The sequence below is a fragment of the Cydia strobilella genome, chromosome 7 (assembly GCF_947568885.1).
Source record: "Cydia strobilella chromosome 7, ilCydStro3.1, whole genome shotgun sequence".
NCBI lineage: Eukaryota > Metazoa > Arthropoda > Insecta > Lepidoptera > Tortricidae > Cydia > Cydia strobilella.
Genome location: NC_086047.1, coordinates 647,595 through 661,985, shown reverse-complemented (window position 1 = coordinate 661,985; position 14,391 = coordinate 647,595). Strand labels below are relative to the sequence as shown.

At 38.4% G+C, this 14,391-nt stretch overlaps 1 protein-coding gene across 1 annotated transcript; it reads right to left on the bottom strand.

Moving 5' to 3' along the window:
* Positions 1 to 4,629: 4,629 nt before the first annotated feature.
* On the bottom strand, positions 4,630 to 14,391 carry LOC134742699 (uncharacterized). The gene is made up of 7 exons (XM_063675889.1): positions 14,265 to 14,391; positions 12,195 to 12,315; positions 10,503 to 10,664; positions 10,009 to 10,108; positions 6,846 to 6,954; positions 6,202 to 6,302; positions 4,630 to 5,624 (listed from the first exon to the last, which is right to left on the bottom strand). Exons 1-7 carry the CDS (start codon positions 14,324 to 14,326, stop codon positions 5,428 to 5,430), a joined length of 852 nt encoding a protein of 283 aa, XP_063531959.1. The 5' UTR covers positions 14,327 to 14,391; the 3' UTR covers positions 4,630 to 5,427.

Genomic DNA, 14,391 nt, shown 5'->3' with positions numbered 1-14,391 from the left:
ATTTATTTCAGTTGTACATATACACTTACCCTACATAATATCATAACCGTATAATTTATTTATTACAATTATGGTTTCATCGCATTACAGCATAAACATACTAATACACCGAGAAACTTTAGCTAACAAAAAAATCATTTCAAGAATAAAATCTACACAAAATTTTTTTTAAGAAAAAATATACACAGGAAGAATAGAAGTAACACATCACATAATAATATACTCGTAATATCATACACTGACTGTGGAATGGAATGTGTATGCGTATCATTCAGCTTATGGGCTCAGGTCGGTGTCTGCATCTGCCTGTCACAGCCGTTTTTATATTTAGGCAGCTATATTCATGATATGTTGGGATATTAGATTAACTTTTTCACCTGCCTGTCAGTCCCGTAGATGAAGTAAGCGCGTTCTGACGCTTAATGATCTGGCATTTATTGCGGTAAAATTTTAAAGTAATTAAAAGTATTGACCGAACGAAGCGCCATCGCGTCGTGATTAATTCCTTTGTTTTCTAGGGTTCCGTACCCAAAGGGTAAAAGCGGGACCCTATTACTTAGACTCCGCTGTCCGTCTATCCGTCTGTCTGTCTGTCACCAGGCTGTATCTCATGAACCGTGATAGCTAGACAGTTGAAATTTTCACAGATGATGTATTTCTGTTGCCGCTATAACAACAAATACTAAAAAGTACGGAACCCTCGGTGCGCGATTCCGACTCGCACTTGGCCGGTTTTGTTTGCTCATTAATATTGCTTAGGGCCACTTGCAGCATTCACCAAACCAGGGTTAACAGGTTAAACCTAGTCTTTGTCTAATGTCCTCCTGTCCCTAATTATAGCGCTTAAGGGTGTTAAGAGATTCAGCATTTCGTCATGTCACAGCAGTAATAATGACAGAAACGACCTAATGAGGCGCCTTCAGTAAAATTAGATAAGTTTGGACATTTCCTTTAAAATTAAAACGACAGCTTTAAAGTGGTTAATTATTCACTGTGAGTGATTTATTAAGGTTATCATTCAAGGTGTCACCCCGTTTACCTTGAGGCTAATTCTGATTTAAAATTTTATATTTGGTACGGACAGAATATACTTAGGTATATAGACCACAGCTTTAATATATGTATACGTTAGATGACGCAAATAACACGATATGTATTGAAACCAAGCGTGTCGACTTTTTCATACAAAATTTACGCATAATATAATTTTAAAATTACTTAAATGTGATAGGAGGTCCTTGCCTTTGGGTGCTCGCAATTTTTGGGCTGTTCCAGTTAATTATCACGCAACGAAGCATTTTTAAAGTTTTCACGGACGTCCGGCTGCAACAACTGACGCGCGTGGACTGTCGAGAGCGACGGTCAACCTCGACGCTTGGTCGGGGTTCGGACACGCGAAATAGATGCATTTGCGTCATCTATGGTATATTTATATCTGTGGTATAGACAAAGCTCTCGGTACATTTTGACTTCAAAAGATGATCCATACGAGTATGACTGACACTTATCTGGCATATTTCTGTCATATATCGCTGGCTTAATATTACAGGGTTCTATGTTTCACTTTTATCGAACTGAAATTTGAACTTTATCATAGTAACATTAAGTCGAATTTCAACTATCTTGAAAATGTAACATAGAACCCTGTAATATTAGGGCAGCGATATGTAGAGAAGTAATATATATCCCGTCTCCATGCCCGCTCGCAGCTCTGAATACACAATTACCCGCTATCAAAAAAGTAGGCGTAGGGTAGCCGGTGTAGCTTTATTTGACGTTCATAAGCGCATTGTAATATGCCTACTTCAAAAATAAACTATCTTTACCTTTATCAACAATATACATAATATATATAATATCTTTATCTTTACAATATGTCAAGAACGCGCACTCAGCTTTTTTGGACATATTATGCGGCCTAAGAAGAATTACCTAGAAAGGCAGATTATCTTGGGTCAAATGGATGGCAAGCGCGGGCGAGGAAAAGCACCCACGAGATGGTCTTATGGTGTGAAGAGGGTGGTTGGCGGCAACATGCAGTGCGTGACTCATATGGCTTATGACCGGCTATGGAGACGGACCATACATGGTCGCGATCCTCAGCAATGAGGGACCGAGGAAGAAGTAGAAGACCTTTATCAAAGAGAATATAATAAGATAGAGCGGTACTGTCATAGTAAATTTTGTAACCACTGTAAATTCACTGCCATCTATCGACATACTTTAAAACTAAAATTGAAGATTTATAAAAATACGTTAAAATGTATTTAAATATGTATAAATGATTTTTTCATTTGCTTAATTATTTTTATATGATTTTGACCCATGTTCTTTCACTAATATGCGTTATAATTGTTAAATAACAAACGAAACCGTCAACGCCATCTATAGTGGCGCCATCTGATCGAGAATCAAATTTTCGTGATTTTCGAGGCACGTTTTTTCCTTATACTGTATCCATCTATTACGGAGTTATATCTATCTTTGGTAATTGGTCAATAAAAGTCCTGATTGGCTAAAATTTAATTCTAGGCAAACCTCAATATTTCAATATTTGACGTTGTCAAGTTTCTCAAAAGCTTGTAACTTGTAATACAAAGCGGATGTCACTTTTTGACAGCTTTTGTTAGAAAGGGACTTCCACTTATATTACAAGTTACAAGCTTTTGAGAAACGGGCCCCTGTAGTCATAGGTTAGTATAATATGGTATTACTGGGTACAGGTTGCTCGATGCTCGACACAATACACGTGGGATCTAGGGTTCCATTCCCAAAGGATAAAACTGGACCCTATTATTAAGACTCCGCTGTCTGACTATCCGTCTGTCCCCAGGCTGTATCTCGTGAACCGTAATATGTAGACAGTTGCAATTTTCACAGATGATGTATTTCTGTAGCCGCTATAACAACAAATACTAAAAACAGAATAAAATAAATATTTAAGTGGGACTCCCATACAAGAAACGTGATTTTTTTGCCGTTTTTTGCGTAATGGTACGGAACCCTTTGTGCGCGAGTCCGACTCGCACTTGGCCGGTTTTTAAGCTTCTGTCAGACTTATCTATAGTGCCCAAGGCGCGTAGCCAACGTGCCAATCGTTAACGCTCCGTAGCGTATCGTAGTAGTCTCTCTCTGTCACTTCCACACTAGTGCGCTCGAGTCAGTTGAGAGGAGAGCCAAGAGAATCATCAATGACAGCAATCTGACGAATGCTCGACTCCAAAGTCTGGAGCATCGTCGCAAAGTTGCCAGCCTGTCGATCTTTTATAGGATACATTTCGGAGAGTGTGCCGAGGAACTGCACAACCTTATTCCTCCGTCCCATTTTTACCATCGGACCACACGACAAACGGCACTCTCGGCAATCTCTTCATGGTAGGAACTCCAAAAATACGCACAAAGCGGATTGCTTCCACATTTCTTATGCGAAAACTGCCAAGGAGTGGAACGCCCTGCCCGAGTCTGTGTTTCCGCATGAGTACAATTTGGGGCTCTTCAAGGCAAGAGTTAATAGGTATCTCATAGGTAAGCGTGCTCCACCGTAGACCACATCATCACTTACCATCAGGTGGGATCGTGGTCAAACGCCTGCCTATTCATCATAACAAAAAAAAAAAAAAAGTGCGACAGTGACAAAATGCGTTCCGTTCGCTACGGGGCGTTAAAGATTGCACGTTGGCTACGCACCCTGAGATGACTACGTTTGCATTTCGTGCGCCGCTATCAAGCCATTCAAGCCGCATCGGTGCTCGCTATCAAGGTCGTATCCAAATGAAAACCATATTAAATTCATAAAACAGAACCAGCTTCCTTATATGGGACATTATTAAAATTTTCTACTCCATTAATAAAACACACAAAATATCGAGTTATCAATAACTGATAGTGTTTGCAAAGGCCGCAACTATTAATTAAGTAGGTAGGTACAATCGAGTTCATAAATATGGGGTCCCTTTGTTTGACATAAATATTGAAACTCATAATGTAATGATTTAATTGTCATATTATCATTAGTCATAATTCTAAAACCGTTAGCTTTTCAGGATTTTCCTCAGGTTATCCTATAGATAGGTTAGGTTAGGTTTGTTTAATGGCGCTCCTGAAAAGGGCGAATTGGCGTTTCTGAGAAAAACCAAATTATGACTAACAAAACTGTGGACAAACAATACATTATGACTTAAAACTATATGGGAAACAATAGAGACCCCATAGATATGTATACATTTTTCACCTTATTGCAATGGAATAAGGTGAAGAAATATATACATATTTTGTGTCTTAATTGATGTTTTTCGCTGCACACTGACCCTAAAGAGTAGCTTAAGCCAAATGGTCCTGGGTTCGAATCCCGGTGATTGGATTGGCGCGCATCTCACGCACTACTTTCACTCCATTTTGCATGCACCAATAAGCGTGAGCGATGTTCAAGGTCGTATAAAAATAAGATCAAAACCGCAACAAGTTGTTGAATCTGAATCGGGCTCTAGTTCGATTTGTCCAATATTTTTATTTCCTTACGTAAGGTGTGCCAAAAAATAAAAAGACGAGAGATACTCCATAACTTTTTATTATGTCTTCTTCTAATTATTTCAAAGAATTGAAAATAACTAATACAAAGGTAGCCGAATATCAAAATAATTCCAAATATTTAGATCAGACTAAAAATAATAGTGAGTAAAAACCGTACTGGTCTAAATATTTTGAAATATGTCTCACGATAGTTTAAGTGCGATCAAAATAATTGTTAGAAATAATTTGATTATCCGTAATCATTTAAAATAATTATCAATAGCTTAGGTTACCTGATTAGATTAATTTGATGTAAAGTAACCATAGCCCCTTCGTTATTTTTTTATTATTTGTATGAAATTTGATTTTCCTTGTCCATCAGATAAATTGGTAGCGCAGCGGAAAGTCGAATGGAGTTTTTTAATTAAAACCAAACATTCCGTATATGTGTTATATTATCGGTAGTCAAGTATTTAAGAGAGTAAATAAATCTAAACATTAGTTATTTATAGACTATTATTGCTTACATGCTATTTATGCAATTCCGTGCGTCGCAAATTTATGTTGCAGGCAGTAACGTATAGTTACTGGCAATATGTTAATTTAGACATATAGTACAATTTATTAATAATCAAAAAATTTAAAAAAAATCAAACGAATGGCGATAACTTTGGTTATCCTAAACATGAAATTGTGTAAAATTATACTCATAGAGAAATTTAGAGGAACGCAAAAAAAAGTTTATTTACACATTTTGAAATTACTTTAGTTGCTGGCCAGTAATTAAACCTTTTTTTTGCGTTCCTCTAATTTGGCCATGAGTATATTTTCCATAAAAGAGAGATATATAGAGATGAAAATGGGGACTACTGAGAAGACACGGTCGTCCATTATCTTATTAAAGTGCCAACGAGTAAATTAATGTGTAAACTTATAATATCCATCTTCGTTTTTGCCATGTTTCTTATCTTTTTCGTTACAAAGCAAGACCTTCTTTTTTTTCTGTTTATAACTATTAATTGTGGTGACGAGGATGTCCACGAGGAACCATACAATTTCTATGAGACTTATAAATGAGCCGCCCAAGCAGAGACCGAATATTCCACCGAGGTTAGCTGTGAACAAATTAAGCCACATCAAATTTAAAATTACTGTATTTGGAGAACTTTTATTTATAAGAGATATGAATACATCTTGAAGAGAAGTAAATATATATGGATTAACTCTCCTAATGTTAACTTGTAGAATCAGAGTAAACGTTCTTTCTATGTTTAGGCTATTTAAGTTATTTTTTATTTCGGAGTGCATGTGAATGATGAAAAATGAAAATATCCGACATTGTTGAATTATTTCAGTAATTAATTCATTCTTAATTTTTGGTTCACTTTGTGTTCTAACGTGTAACTTTAAATGAAAGATGCAAAATGAAACACGAAACTGAACACAAAGTAAACCTTCTAATATCACCTACGCAGCGTACTACGTAGGCGAACAACACGCGAACGTGAGTCGGCGCGGCGCGGCGCAGGGTGAATCAATCCTTTGATACCTATAGAAGTGTCTTACGTGGGCGATCTCGTTGCAAACGCGAACGCCTTGGGCCTGCCGCGCCGCGCCGCGCCGCTTCGCTTCGCGTTGGCGAGTGTTCGCCTACGTAAGACGCAGAGTAAGTTGTTGAAGGAATATTTGTACCTAACATCTGATCCCAGGTATAGATAATCTGTCTCCTGTGCTTCATGCAGGTTGTAGATGCGTAGTGGACAGCTAGTTTGGTGTAGTTTTTGTTCTTCGCGCTGCAACCATAAACGTTTAAGACGAAAGTGGACGACCACACAAGAACGCCTTTCCATACAAATACATATATTTTTACACAATTTGGTCTAATGTAATGCTATGCCCCTTCGTTTTGGTAAATATACATCAAATTGTGTAAAAATATGTTCAATATATATGGAAATTGGATGGAAATGTAAAGTCAGTTCCACCTACAGCAATGTTTAGACGGCGAGGTGCCTAAGCTAAAATATCCTTTATAAAAATGCTTCTAGCCCAATCCATCTTGAATTATAAAGATACGTGAGCCAACTTACTTTTTCAATTTCCGTACGAACTCCACTTTCGGGTTGTACTCCACGTAGTCGCAACTTTATTTTTCTTAGGCCCTGTCTTCACTTTCCATCAGGTGTGACTAGGGCCAATCGCCGATCAGTTTATAATATAAAAAAAAACTGGTAACAGTCGTTCATGCGAATGAGTGAGTGCATGTCCGCATAAGTGACTTCTGTTAAAGTCCAGTCAATCCATCTTGAATTATAAAGATACGTGAGCCAACTTACTTTTTCAATTTCCGTACGAACTCCACTTTCGGGTTGTACTCCACGTAGTCGCAACTCTGGTAACAGTCGTTCATGCGAATGAGTGAGTGCATGTCCGCAAAAGTGACTTCTGTTAAAGTGAATTAAGATATATTAAAACGGGTCACTCACATATTTTAAGTAGAAACTTGCTCGACATGCTTCGTTCCATACAGAGAAGCATCAACGGGAGCAAGCGTTGGCGGACCGACGCAGGGTTCACTAATTTATCGCCGTAAATTGTATTGCCGATTATCAGTTCCCAACCAACTTTTCTCATAATTTCATTTCGCGGAATGGTCATGTGCCAACTTGTCAGAAGATTTTGTTTTACTTCCCAACCTTACAGTTACCAACTGTACGTTTGGTATGTGTTTTAAAAAGTCACTTTTCAAAATGCCACGTTTCGAGTAGTAGAATGGTTTAGTATGCGAAATATCCATCTCGCTGTTTAATGTTTACCAAATGTTTTATTAAGCAGTTTCGTTTATGTAAAAAGATACGCATCAATCGTGAATCGTTATAATAATCTGCTTTAAAAGAATAATTCTGCCAAATGAAACGTTGTCATACAAAAATTTGGCAATAGTTAGTTGTCAAGGTGAATCATCGGCGAAACGTTGGTTGGCAAGTGAAATTCGGCTAAAAGAAGTTCGACGAAAAGGCAGGATATCCCGACGCAGACTGCTGTGGGCTGCAGCTCTCTGCGACCGATTGCTCGGCGGGCGAAGGCGGCGACAGGGGAGGCGAGAAACTACCCTCGTTTTGGGTCGGTCCGTCAACGCGTGCTCCCGTTAAGCTCGTTATAGAGAGAAATCTGTCGAGAAATTTTCAACTTAAAATACGTCAATGATCCGCTTAGCCCAGACTACCAAAAATTCTTTAAATAATTGGAAGTCACGGAAGTCTTATCTAAAAAAAACCGGCCAAGTGCGAGTGGGACTCGCGTTCCAAGGGTTCCGTACGTTTACACAATTTTTAACAATGTATTTTTTTATGATTCTTAGTTCGTTTTTCTAGGCTTAACCGTGGATTCAAAATTACAGTGGGGTACGCACATTTCTACACTGGCAGGTAGACTAAGGTCAGAACGCAGTTGAAAGAATCCATCAACTGTGTATGGAAGCCTATAATACCTAGGGAAAAGCGGCAAGTGTGTTGTGACGATCGCGGGGACATAGTGAGTGCAGTGTGCTTGACTTCGTTCGATACAGCCGCCCTACCAGACCTTCACTTGACGACTCCATCTGCGGACTGCCCCGCGCCGAGCGACGAGGCGGGCGGCGCGGGCAGTGCACGACGTACAACCGCCGCGGACACTCGTGCCTGAGGATGGATTCCCAAAGAATCCGAAACATGTCGCCAAAAGCGACTAAAAATAACAGTGAGTAAAAACCGTACTGATAAATATTTTAATCCATCAACTTGCAGATGTTGAGACAGCACGGCTGGTGTATTGTGGATATTTCCATAGCGTCATGTCTTACGGCATTTTATTATGGGCTTCGCAGGCAGGGTCACTACCGACTAGGCTAGCAGGCCGTTGCTTCTTATATCGACACTTACCCAGTTGTGGAATTATGCATAAGTATCTCTCGAAAGTACAGTTTGGGTAGTTTTCTACTGACAAGTCTTCAGCTAAAAATATTAATCGTAACATGAGTTGGGGTATATAAATACAGCTTTGTTTGTATAGTTCAGAACATTGAAATATTAATTTAACTAACTTCGCGGTTTCATTCACGTATTTTTAGTCACTCGCGCGACATGTTTCGGAGAGCCTAGGTCTCCATTTTCAAGCACTTACAGTGCCTGAGTGAGTAGCGGTCACGACGGGTGGGCGAAACATGTCGCGCGAGTGACTAAAAATACGTGAGTGAAACCGCGAAGTTAGTTAAGTTAATATGTCTCACGATAGTTTAAATTCGATCATTGAAATATTATTACTAACGTATTGAACCGGTACAGATAACCAGTATTTTATGCTATGAGTTTTTGTTGTTCATCAAACCATAGAAGCGGAGCGTGAATCTCGCGACCTAAACGCGTAAGCGCCATTAATTTTACGGCTTACGACGTTTTGGTCGCGTTGTACATTCGCCATCAGATATATCTGAGCGGTCAAGGCTCTCACAAATATCTGAACACGCCTCTATTGTAGAGTGCGTGTTCAGATATTGTGAACACCTCGGGCGCTCCGATTTATCTGATGGTGACTGTACAGGTGGGGATTGTGAGAATTTAATTGTATGGCTTCTCTATAGTAATAATAACTCAATGGTTCGGAATCCTCGGCGTACGAGTGCCTGTGGTATGGTTAAACATAATTTAGAAGGTCACTTCTGTGGACAATACAATTAAAAGTTAACGTGCATTTACATCACGTTTTTCTTATTTGAGCCTGAAGAAATGTATCGTCCCGTTTGTAGCGGAAAAAAATGTTTTTGATTCTCACAAGAGTCACAAGTTTTAAGTAGTAATTGCTCTTATAAATTATACACTCTAGTCCTTAGGAATTATCTTATGCCTATGATGCATGTTATTTTTTTTGTAATCTGGTTTTTATTGAGGCTTTGGACACTAGGTGAACATGTCAGCCTCGTGGGTGCTTACATAGTTCCCTACTCAAGGGAGAGCTCAATAAAGTTGTTTTGTCTGATATAGGCTCTGCCAACCAACAATTGATCTGTCCATTGTGCATGGAGCCCAGACTACCAAAAAGTCTTTTTCTCAAGTCCGAATTCCGGACGCATTCCAACAACACATGAGACAAGTCATCAGTCTTCGCATGTTATCTCATGAGTTAGTATATTGCTATACCCTTACAGGGTTCATGTGGAACTGTATTAAGTAGTTTTAAGAACTGTATACTAATATGAGTGCAATAAACGATTCTGATTCTGATTCTGAATGTGTATGACCCAGGTACAGCCATTTTCATTTTCATATCTCTATTTGAAAAAGTATCCCAGGATGGCAGGATTCCGCAGGAACTTTTGGAGAGTTGTTTCATCCGCTAGGTACTTAGTGATGCTGACTACGTGATTGAATTTATTTTTCTTTTTTTTAGGGTCTGAGGTTATAACGAACAAAAGAAGTCATTGATAAAACAGGATGTTCTTAAGATAAAGCAAGTGTTACTTACCTGAATGGAAAAATGGGAGACATTTGCACATATTCACGACTTTTCTTATTACCAGCGTTGAAAGGCATTTTTGGTAAAAACTGGCTCCGACGTCTCGGTCCTTAAAAAAATATTTTTTCGAATATTAATATATTTATATGACCTCACCTCACCTCACCTCACCTCAGCGAACTCGGCGCCGTCGACTGGACAGAAACGGCTTTGGACAGAGTAGCATGGCGGTCTTTGGTGTCGGAGGCCAAGATCCACTTCGGGTCGTCGCGCCACAGCGATAAGTAAGTAAGTAAGTAAGTATATGTAAAGCGATGTATTTAATTGCTCTTGGAATTGATTTCTTGATCACAAAACTAGAGATGCTTAAGAGGGGGCGTAAAGCAAATTAGAAATTTGCGACTGAATATTTGGCGATCTCTCGGGTATTACGTCAAAAACTGAAAGTATACTTCTGTTTTTTAATAATGGGTCACGTAGCATGGGTATGTTCCCCTACTTACTGTACTTAAGGAACATTTCCTGGTCTTCAGAGGCAGGGCTTTGACCTCTGGAGAGGAATCGATGGCAAAGATCCCTATTTCCACTTCGAAATAGCTGGATGAAACGAGGGATATGGGGCTGTCAAAAGTGGTGACCTTGTTGTTAGGGTCAAAAATGTACATCTGAAAAAAAAATAGAGATTATGCTTTAAATAATAAGTTTTTATATAGCGTTCTTGCATTTTAGGGGAAGGTTGCTATCATTGGACCGGCGCTTTGAATGGACCATCGAAATATTTTAAAACTTACGCATGCTAGACAGAGATAGACAAGGTACAAAGTCTCCTTAAGCGATCCAAACGGCCCCGCCGCTTCCTCAGTCGCGCCGCGCTTCTCGACGAAGAGTGACGATGACGTGAGCAAGTGTGTTTCGAGCGTTGGCGATGTAATAATTACGCGAAGGAGAAACGCAAGTAAGTGTCATTATATTTGCATTTGTTTGAATGTATTGACGTATGATGGTTAGAAATCTATTAATCATTAAATTTATAATAATAGTTTCTAGCCGGTTAATTTCGTTATTTTTATTCTTTTGTTATCAAGTTGCTATCAATGAACCGCATGTATGTCCTATCATCGGACCTGTCCAATCATGTCAACTTTTTTTTCGTTTTAAAAATGTCATCTAAAGAAGGCTGCCATACGTCTGCCATTTATATATTTATTTACTTATAATTGTTTTCACGCAAATAAAAAATAAAAAATCAATTCAATAAAAAAATTTTTTTTAAAAGAAATAAAAATCATCATCATCATTCGCTTGCCCTTGTCCCATTCACTTGGGGTCGGCGCAGCATGGTTTTTTCTTCCTTACCTCTCTGTCACCCGTCATCTCATCATAAAAAAAATCTCATCTTAAAAGAAATAAAAATGTCAATTTCTATAAGTCTTCTTGATTGGACCATCAGTAAAAAAATCCTAAGTCCATTGATGGTGACTCCGTGGTTCAATCAAGGTGACCCTGGTCCAAACAAGGCAACTGTGCGAAAAATCCTTTTCACGTTTTTTTCATAGATTATTAAACTATATTCATTTGTCTGTAAGGTAACGAATAAATATATTTCAATGGTTCAAAATTGTCAATCTTGTTTTAATTTCTTACATGAATTGTGTAAATTATAAGGCAGCGAAATTAAGTGGTCCAATGATAGCAACCTTCCCCTACATTGATGTTAAATATAAATACATTTTGTTCATACAACCAAACCGTTAATTTACATCTAAAAATCAGAAGGCAGATTTGCCTATTAATAAAACATGGATAATTAATATACAAATCAAGCCAAGCGGTTAAAGAGAACAGATTTTGGATATTAATTAATCGTTTAATTACTATTTACCGTGTACCTAGTGACATACGCATATTGGTTTCAGATACGTTCGATGTGTGACATTTATTTACCCCTCAGGGCAGTTTCCAACGTTACACATTATTAGATTTAGATTTATTTATTTCACAATACAGATTACATTATAAATTGCAGGCATGTCTATCTACAAGAATTCATATTATGATCGTCAAAACAGATATACAAGAACATAATCAATAAAATATCAATTCAAAAATTAAATAAGTACTGGATACTAGTAGGTTTTTCAAAATAATGTTAAGATAGTGTCTCCGGTAGAGGATCGTCAAAACCGTTCACTTACCAACACTGCTCCTTCGCGTACAGTTCCATTTGCATATTCTTTGACACCGTTTACAGTAAGCTCGAGTCCTTGGGAAATCGTGTTGCCGGGTACAAACTTTGTTTTGCTGGGAGCGAAACGTCTGAAAAAAGTAAATTTTCCCCTCTGAGTATTGTTAGAAAATATTTTCACACAATTTCACGGATGGCTACTATGCCATAATACGCAAGAAAATTGCCTCGTTGCTCTGCAGAGTGCGGGCCAGCTCCAACCCCAGGCCATCCTGGCTACGTTGCGGGCCGATACGACTTACCTATAATGCAGCATTTTGAGTGTGTTATAACCGCTATTAGGTGATTGTTGTTAGAATGTTATTGCTGTCTGTTTTTGTTTTGTCGCTTTCTGTTTCGCTTTAGTTTTAAATCTTGTTACTAACCATTATGGGCCAGTGTTGTCTTAAATAAATAAATTGAATTGAATTGAGTTTGTTGTATTTTAACCACAGCTAGCTTCGTTTGCCTTTTTTCGTTTTTTTTTTGTTGCTGTTTTGGCCCATCTGTCATCATTCATCCGGCAGACACGTCCAGCCCAGTCCCACTTTAGTCTGGCTGTCTTCATCCCAACATCGACGACTTGCTATAAACGACAGCTTAAAATTATGAAAAATAGAAATAAAAATGCTTTTCTACTTCATAACTTAAAAACGACAAATAAAAATCGAAAAAAAAATGTTTTTTTGGATTTCACAAAACAATAAAATAAAAAAAAAGTTGTTTTGCACCCCTTTGTAAATAAGATTAAATGACGTATTTAACGACATAAAGTGTGACAAAATATGGAGGTGCCCCGCCGGAAAATATAAAAATAGGTTTTTTGAACCATCCTATCCTGCATCTCCATTAGGTACATTAATGGAATAGAGGATCTTACAAATTCGATATTCGTGGTAGCATCTCTGTCCGAAGAAGGTTTACATAAAACTGCGATCGTTTGTTCGCTTCACAACGAAACTCGGATCGGCACCGCGCACCGGTGGGTGAACTAGACAGAGTACACCAGCTAAGCATTACTGCTGCAGTACCTACTGCAGCGTGACATTACTGCAGTGCTGCGGCAATGCTGCTGGTGTACTCTGAATCCGAACAATACCTTAACCCAGTCCCGCTTAAGAGACCCAGCGAGGTAAATCAATTACTAATACATGGATACTATTAATACATGGAATATATTATTTTGGATTAACTATATTACTACAAAGTGGTTTTGCAGAATAGGTACAAAGACACAATAATTAACAAATTACTATCAATTATAACACTAAGCTCTCGCGTTTGTACACATAATTAATGTCATTACGGGGTGTAACGTGATTAAACTTCATTATTTTACCTTTTTTCCGACGTTTCAACTAGGTCACTGACGTCCCAGCAAATGTCAATTGAGATATTGGTAAACAACACTAAACTACCCGACATTAGTTTATATAAATGTTCGGGGTAGACAAATAAATTGCCTCAATGTTCGCTTATACATACATTATAATAAAAGTTATAATTCTAATAAAACTCTCTACGTACAGTCAGTAACAATAGTAGCGGATGAAACAATGCATTAAAAGTACCTATCTGCCACCCTCATCATCTATCTGTCACAATCATACTGCGTAGTCTGATCCGCTGCTTTTGATGCTAATTGTACCGTTAAGTAATCTTTTTTTAACGGAAATACTTATGAAAGTAAAGAAAATAAAACTACCTGCATTTTCATTTTTAATTTTTAACGTATTTTATATTTCAAAAATTATTTGGGGTCGGTACAAACGGACTGCAAACTGCAACTTAACATTCCTATTCGACATTTGTATCACATTGTATGGCTCTTTGCAATCAACCATGTTATTTTTGTCTCGTGCTTGACGCAGACGCCGCACGCGCTGCATCCCTCGATCGCGCATCGATCGTAACGAGCGACCAATTGCTCCGTGTATTAACTGGCATTTTCAAAGCGACCGATCGTCACGATTTCCGTCAGATTGATCATAGCGATTAATCGTAACCATGTATGGGGGGGGCTAAAAAGTCAACTCCTTACTTCAAATGAGCTATGTCAAATTGACAGCAATGGCCGACGATGGTGGACGCCTCGAGGAACATTTCCGAACACTTGAACTCCTTCGACCACCACCGGCACTTCACCAACGTCACGTCACATGGCTTCT